At 40.8% G+C, this 8,803-nt stretch overlaps 1 protein-coding gene across 1 annotated transcript in view; it reads left to right on the top strand.

Annotated features, from left to right (window-relative positions):
- The window catches only part of LOC111645549 (disheveled-associated activator of morphogenesis 1-like), a 29,551-nt gene that overhangs the window by 1,852 nt on the left and 18,896 nt on the right, over nucleotides 1-8,803 (top strand). Inside the window, exon 2 of the mRNA XM_023394795.2 lies at nucleotides 8,563-8,777. Within this exon, the coding sequence (XP_023250563.1) occupies nucleotides 8,592-8,777 (186 nt within the window). The 5' untranslated portion in view covers nucleotides 8,563-8,591. The remainder of the gene's footprint in view (nucleotides 1-8,562; nucleotides 8,778-8,803) is intronic.

Raw genomic sequence — 8,803 nt, 5'->3', positions numbered from 1 at the left:
GCCCCCGCCCACTTCAGTCAGGTATCAGTCAAATAAGTTACTGTCAGTTTGTTCACATCAGATCTGCTGTATAGGTGGTGACATGACAGTGATCCATGGCAACTCTTCTGATAATTTTTCTAATAAACAGAAACTATGTATGGATACAGTGAGTTTAGCTGTGGGCTTCAATGAAGTGAAGTGAATGATCTGTGTTAACTTCCTGTTTGTTATGTACCATTGATGAACTGACAACGATCACTGATCACTGACTCCCTCTCTGGTTTCTAATCAGATTTACTGAGGTTTATTTATAGCGGTGTTATGTCTGTGTGTTCACGTCTGGCTGAATCATGACTCAGATTATTTGTCTGATGTGACTTTCAACTGTTTTTTGGTACAAAATGTGAGTTGTGGATATTGATATTAAGAACTTATTCTTCATCTACCTGTCAGTCATCTGATGTGGTTTGGAGATCAGTTTGAGTGTTTCGATACGACGTGTATAAATGTAACTAGTAATATAAGACATGAAGAGCTCTCTGCCCCTTTTATTCTGACAAAGTAGCTCTCAGTAGGTTGGAGACTCCAAACAGAGTCATGTGATGTGTGATGTAACCAAGTATCAATAACATAATTTCCAGTTCCTGTTCATGCAAGTGGAGGAAAACAAGACTATAGAGTATCATTGCACATTTATTAAGTACAGTTGTTGGAGAAATGGTGTCAACATCGGTGGTGCAGTGGCACAGAGCCACCTGTCTGCTTGTAGAATACGTTTAGGTTTCCCACGCACACACATACAGTATGTCTACTCAACGAGTCAAACGAGTGAGTGAGCAAGAGAGAAAGAGAGGGATTGATTCAGTTACAACGCCACCATAACACTCTGATTAGCCTGAGAAACAACAGCAGCAGCTGAATAACATGATACGATTTTCTATTACACTATATTGAATATCCCAGAGAAACGTGCAGTAAAAGTAAAAGTCGGCATTAAGCAACAGATTCCCTCATTAGCATCATCATCATCATCATCATCATGAGAGCAGCTGTCTAACTAACTACTAAAGATAGTAATAACAACATGCAACATCAAGACCAAACCAAGCTGCTACAATAAAATAGTATTCCTGCATAATTGAATTTTATTCTGCCTCTGAACGTTACATCAAACTGTTGCAGAACCACCTCAGCATCAATTCCAATATCATGATGGATCAAAGCACCAAACTCCTCCTTCATCTCCTGCTCTCCTCTTCAATCTAGACTCAAAATAAGACGGGACATCCTGTTGTCGTGATTCTATTTTCAAGATAGGATGTTAAAAAAACAAACAAAATCATTTTTAAAAAAAAGTACACACAGTATGTACAGTATTACAGCTGCCGGCGACATCACTGATATTCTGCTAATAAGGAACAGAGGCTGAATCAGCTCCTGTATGTGCAGGGGGTCTGGTCTTCAGTCCCCTGTACTGTAAGTTAGTCATTGTCTGTATAAATGAACACTGCTGTGCTCCAGCAGAGGTGAGTGACCCATATTTTTTATATGTAATATATTTTATATATTCTTTAACAGGCTTCCATCTGAGTTTTCTCCAAAGCCTCTGTTATTACCTGACTGCACCCCCACAGGTTTGATACGTCATAACCATGAAACACATTAAACCGTCATGGCTTTAGAATATCAGTGTTGTCAGCTTTTTGTTTGCGTGTGTTTGTTTTCCAGTCCGGTATCTCCAGCGCCGTACAGGACACAGTATTTACACTGAGAGAACAGTTTATTTCTCCTTCAGTTTCCCTCTGCTTCCTCACAGGCTTGTTTTCTTCCACTGTACTTGAACTACCCAGGAGGGATCACAGTCACTTTTCTATTGGTTCCTGATTCATAACAAAAACCCACAGTAAGTCAGTGTATCACAAGGTGAGGAGAAACAATGTTAAAAATCATGACAGTAAGTGAGTGCTGCCTTTGTAAATCCCTGGTGACCCGACGTCACAGGAGCTAAATGGACTCTGCTCGACCTTGGTGCTGATGTTTTTCTGGCCTTTGTGTGAGGAAACTATGTGGCGTTCAAATGTACACAGGCAGTTTCAGTTTGTAGTGTGACTGTTTGGTCACTGGCTGCAGGTTGGTTATTATTGATCTGATTCAGTAGAAAAGGATTAAATTCATTTTACTTTTTCTTATTTTATCAAAGACAATAAGGTGATATGACATAACAGCATGATGGCATACACTACTAGTGTGACAAAACAACAACGTTTTTGTTATCATTATATTTTGAGGTACTGAGAGGGAGAGAGAAAAGCAGAAGAAAAACAAGGAAAAGAAAAAAGAGAAAAAACAAAAATAAAACATATATTTTCTTTTTTCTCTCCTGCCCTTCTTAGTGTGTAGGTAGAAAAGAGGGATGGGGGAGTTGGGCACAAGCGATGCAGATTATCTGGACTGCATGACTCACGACCCAAAAACGTTTCTCCTGACAGTATCTCGTTATATCAGGATAATGAGCTTTGTTATCTTGAGAGGATGGGATAAAACATATTTGTGAGACTGTCCTCTGACTAAAAAACTTTTCCTATGAGATGAAAAGCAGTAAATGATTATATATTAATACTAAACAACACGGCTGACTGACACTGTGCAGCTGACTGATTTTATTTGTATAATGATTTTGTTACAGTTTTCTCAGTGATGGTCAGTTATTACTGTTTCAGTCATGATCAGTCCATGATCGACAAACGGTTTTAACAGTTCCATTTGACAATTAATTATTTACCATCACGTCAGTCCTTATAGAAAACAATGATTACAGCCTAAACTATCAGGATTATAAGTAACTGGAGACAAAACCTTTTTTTTCACTCCACATAGATCATAAACCTTCAATATAAAAATGACTCATTGAGAAATAGAAATGTTATGGTCCAATATGGTCGCGACGTTGATGTATCAATGGGCTGATGCGACCAATAAGGTGTCTTATGTATGGACTATGCACCACATGGTGATGTACATGGTGATGTGCCCCTGTTAGAACTAAACCAGATTCATGATACCAGACAACCTCAGATAAGCCCAAAGGTATCTGGTTAACCCACTAACCTCACTTCTGATGGCCAGCTTCGTGTTAGTGGTTATTCAGGACGACCCATGTCAGGCTACCTGAAGCCAGGTAACCCACAGGCCTGCCCCTGGTCTGACTAGTTTTCAGGTGCAGATTCACCTCAGGCGGAACTGGTGTAAAAATCTGACATATTCTCCAAGGTTCCTCCCTGCTGCAGTGTGGACATCAGTCTGTCTGAAGTAAATGTGTCACACTTTACTGTGGGCTGCTCTTATTGTAAAGTACCTGCATAATATTCCAGTCACATATGTGCTTTTAAAGGCACTGGGAATAAGACAAACCTGTGGAACCAAAGTAAGAAACATTCTCCACATTTGTTCTCTTTTTAAATGTAAATGAAATAAGAAAAAAACAGGTTGACAGCCAAACCAAGGTCTGATGGTCTGAGGTGTTTAAAACCAAGGAGCCAGAGTTTTCATGTCAAAGTATTGTGCACGTTATCTTTATTGACCCATAAGATATTTAGTTTGTTAGCTTAATTGTAACAAACAGGTTTATTGATATATTTCAGTGTAGAAAAAGAATATGGAGTCTTGCCTGAGTCCACACCCTTTTCCCATGTTACCCACGAGTTATAGTGAGTAATCGTGGCTGTTGTGATGGAACATACCTGTGTTTTCATAATAAATATTGTGTATTTCATAAATACCATTGGATCCCTTTGTTTCCTTGCTTGGACTTGGATCAGACCTGGAGCCTCAAAGCAAGTGTGAATCACAGGATTGACTTCACAATAATCCAACTGAGATAAATTTATTTTCTAGAAAATGTTAATTATTTAATTTTCTTGCTATAAAACGCTTGGATGCAGTCCTATAGGGAACTTTGAAGTTATTTAAATGTCACTCTTTCATCCCACACATGTTGTAAATTCATTTTCAGCACATACAATATGAAGATTATTCACAGTGCTCACATGTGACTTAAATCCACAATGTATTAGCAGAGCACTGCAGCACAGCAACGAGTTCAGTTAGTTTCTACATGTGATAGCTTCTTACAGATAATATTGAACAGGGCTTAATATGTGTTGGATCCAGGACCTCCCAAATTGGGATCAGTTTGTATTTGATTGGATCTGGTACATCCTTAGTTCGCTTGTTAGCCTGCTGCTTTTCATGGTTGTAAACAGAACTTTTGGTCTTAATTCCATTTCCCCTCCATTGTAGTAATCCCCAGAGAGAGAGCTGTCATAAACAGCTGTTTCTACACCTACCCCTGTTGATTGTGAATGATTATTGTGAATGCTCTGATTTATGTAAGTAAATAATGTTATTCATGATATAACAGCTAGCATCAACATATTGTTCAATATTCTCCAGCCAGAGTCGGTCTGGTCATCAGGAGCTACAGGACAAATTCTGGTGGGCTGCTGCATTGGACTGTCAGATAGTTTTAACCAGCCCTGTCAAATCTCTTTAGTGGTCCACTCTGTGTGCCTGTCATTCAGGGTCCACATGAGAGCGTGCTGTGTTTTAGTAGTTGTCGTAGACCGAGAAGTCTGAGCCGAAATGAGACGGTCTGGTCTACGGAGGATTTCTGCTTCGTGTCATCAGCTGTTCCTGCCTTTACTACTGCGTTGCAAAGTGTGGCTCCTGTCACCTAGAAACCTTGACAACATGTAACTTTTTTCCTCCAGAAAACTTGAGGTTTTAACAGTTGTACAGTTAGCTTTTGAACTGAGCTGAAACCCAATATTTACATGTAACAGTGTAATCCTCTGTGTCAATGCTGTTATCTTATATTCATTACCAGCACGCAATGAGTCTTGGGATAAGTTGGACCACGAAAATGATGAAGGGGCCTTAATTGGACAGTCTGCAAGAGGACAGATGTTCAGCAGCTGCATCAACAACACAAGCTCTGATAAACATTCACTGACTGAACTGTCCTTGAGTGAGACAATGAATCCCCTACAGCACTGACCTTTGACCCCTGTGTGAAAGAGGGGCTAGAGAAAACACACTCCAGAGATCAATGAAGTATTGATTAAACCCTGCAAACTCTCATCTGAGTGGTTGATCAGGATGAATTATAACAGTCATCAATACACACACACACACACACACACACACACACACACACACACAGTGCCGATCATTATTTAGTCCTGCAGCAGCCACTGACATGTTGTTATGTAAAAAACATTTACATGACTGAGACAAGGACACGTCGTCACACACATCAACACACACATGGAGCTCCAGGTCTGTATATGTTGTTTGTAGGGCTGAAGTGTGGCAGTGTGAGCTCCAGACTTTAAGTCATGTGATAAAAACTGAACCAACTTAATGAAAATAAGCTCACTCCATCTGCTGATGAAAACAGAGAAATGCTGTTGAAATCTCCAGAAAGAAGTTTGTAGGTGGATGTTAAGTTCTGATTATTTTGTCAAATTACTGTCCCCAAGTTCATGAGTGAACTCTTTACGGCTGTCCTGATCATTTCTCAGGTCACATGGTCACCTGTGACTGTCTCAGTGTCACTGTTTGTAACATTAGATGAGAGCTGTGATGCACAAATCTATCACTAGGATTAAATGTCATCTGATATAATGCATCATGAATAATGTTAGATCATTTTTTCTTACTTCATGGGCTATTTAAGATTTTTGTGGGAATAAAAATGTAGCATTTGAGCATTGATTTGGATTTCCATTACCATGGCAACAGTCGAAGACTCATGAAGTTTTTCAAATTTTTCAAAAGCTAAAATGTAAAATATGACAGTGAGCAGTGATCAGCAATCAACACGTAAAGCTGCTATAATCAATATTGTCATATAAGCAATGGATCAAATGACTGATTCTGTAAGTTAGACTGTTTTATATTATCTAAAATGAAAGCCATAGAATCTAATAATACATGAGCCCATGATGTATTTAATTTTAAAGGGTGAGTCATATACCTGCCCACTTACCTATATAACCTGAGGTGCCTAAAGTCAGTGACTGCATCTTAAAGGAATATTTTGACTGTAATGGAAGATTGTTAATGTGTTTGTGCTGCTACCAGGATCTGAATTTCTCTAAACAGGCAGTTCACCATGAAGATTATGATCCACATTCACGGTCCCAAAAAGTCCAGTGAAGTTCTGATGTGATCTCTGATATCAACCACAGAGCAAATGATCAACTCTATAGAACATACTGACGGTCCATCAGTCCAACCTGCAACACTGACATTCTCATTTCAAATTATCGAAACTGCTTCTGGCCCTGGATCCGGACCTGGATCCGGACCTGGATAACCTCTCACTGAGCGTCACTGTCCCGATCAGCTGAGCTTCCTCCAGCTGAGGGTGTGTCTCCGCCTACCTGTCCGTCAGCTGTCATGCCTCACATAACCGTTGAGCTACTCCTCACCTGTCGGCCCAGTCTGGCCTCAACCCTCTTATGTAATGTTGGCACTGGTGCCAACTCTGACTTCCTACCAGGGAGCCAATCAGTAACCAGCGTTCTTTCTGTGCGCCTTGAAGGAACGTCTTCAAATTTAGCACAAACTTTCATTTGGACTCAAGGACAAACTGATTCAGAATTTGGGGTCAAAGGTCAAAGGTGAAAGTCATGGTGACCTCACAAAACACTTTTTAGCCATTCCTCAAGACTTCACAGCAATTAAAATTTCACACAGATGGTTGATATTTTCTATGACTCTGGATAAACAGGGATGTAACCTGAAACTAGTCTGAGTGGAGGAGGGATACAACCATGACGAGGTGATTCTAGTTCTGTATTAAACCAGACCAGGATCTTTCCCTGACCTGAACTAAGAGCTGTCAGTTCTTGAATAGAAACATGAAACAGTTTCATAAAGCTGGAGTCATCACAGGTGGAAGTTGTACTGCAAGTCCCTAAAAACTAAATGGCCCACTTAGACAGTTTGTCCCGGCACACAGGAACGTACACAAAGCAACCTTTGTCGTCATGGTAATAATAATAAAAGTAAAAGTCCTGTTTTCTGTCAACCTGTCCATCCGTTACGCTTCCTACAGAACATATTTACTGTCGCAGTTCTGTTGCGTATAAACATCATTTCCAGGATACAGAGTTCAGTGTCGAGTCTCACCACAAACAAACTCACACAACCGCAATCTACCACAAAACACACCATGAAGTGTAGCAATAACACTGTGGGATAACATCATATTCTTTGACTGTGATTTCAGGGCCTGAGTTAGTACCTGTTACCTACAGATACACTGAAACTACTGTCTGTCTGCAACATACCACAGCTCTGTTTCTATCATAAATCAAACCCTTAAAATAAATTACCAGACACGTCTGTGATGTAAGAGCTCAGGGCCACACCTCATGACTCAGTCGTTCAGTTGTGGTTTGTTAATCACACCCAGATGAGTCCATTTGTGTCGAGCAACAACTCCTCCAACCTGAACAACCTTCAAACCTCTGATACGACCTTAGCAGTGTCTCCTGAAATAGTGCCCATACGGTTGTCATGTTGTGATGGTAACCATAATAAACGTGCGCACTTTTGTAGCCGCGGTTACTATCATAATGTTCATGGCTTGGTTAGGTGTAGGAAAAGATCACGGGTTAAAATAAGTACTTCCTCAACAATAGATTATCCTTGTTGTCATGGTTACAACAACGTGGATAATAGAAACAACATAAACTGCTACTGTCACATGGGAATCGAACACTGCTCTCCTATGTCATACAACCTCCTTGTGACGTGGACTTTGTCTCTCTTTATACTACGTCACCACACCTTTCCCTTTGCTCCTGTCATAATTACTACGACCTCTAGATGTCACCTAGCAACCAAACTTAACTATGCGTCATTATAACCTGCTGCACAGTCGACCTGTGGGCTCGTTTTTTACAGGAGGACGGTCGTGTCTTGAGCTGTGTTGGTTTGTGCATGTGTGTTGTTGTGTTCGAGTTTTAGAGACGTAGAAGTGTGTGTGTGTGAGCCGATAAATTGATTTTTAAAAGATTTATAACAGAGTGTGTGTGTTTGTGTGTGTGTGTGATTGTTATTATTACTGTTAGCATTAGTTATTTAATCCTGCAGCACCAGCAGTTCTACAACATTTTAACAGTTTAACTGACAACAACACTGAAATGCACTGTTTATCCTGAAGGTGGCACCAAACATGAGGCCAATCCAGGATCTAAATGCTTGGGGCCCCCAAGGGAAAAAGGGGCCCTTGGTGGCCCCTCATATTGACACATTTTGCAATGACAACTATAAACCCCTTAAACCTCCATTAAAGACACAATACAGTGCACTGCTGTGGCCCCAGAACACCCCTATAGGTGGGTCCCCTGAAGACGACGTGTACTGTAGCTAGTGTCTACTGAGTCTGCATGTGAGGTGTTTAGGGGACATCTGTAAATCGCTGCGTATAGCATGTATCGATATGTGATATCCATAAAACCGGGGAATAATTAACAACATTTTTTTTTATTTCTAATCTTCATCCAGCCAACACTGGTGAGGTCGCTGCTGTAACCATGGCAGCCTGGGTGAAGCGGCCTGAGGGGCGTGGCCTGTCCTCTCTGTTCTCCTGTTGCTTCAATGGAAGTGACCAACCGGAGATCACCTACTGCCACGACAATATCAACGGTATGGCTGCACTGGAGCCCTCCCTGCCCATGCCCCCCCCTCAGGAGCTGGACTCCATGTTCACGGAGCTGGTGGTGAGTGTTTCTACACACCTTCAACC

This window comes from Seriola lalandi, unplaced genomic scaffold (genome assembly GCF_002814215.2).
Source record: "Seriola lalandi dorsalis isolate HSWRI2012SDOR001 ecotype SW California unplaced genomic scaffold, Sedor1 jcf7180002054953, whole genome shotgun sequence".
Lineage (NCBI taxonomy): Eukaryota > Metazoa > Chordata > Actinopteri > Carangiformes > Carangidae > Seriola > Seriola lalandi.
The sequence above is the reverse complement of the archived record's forward strand: the minus strand, read 5'-3'. Positions and strand labels throughout refer to the sequence as shown.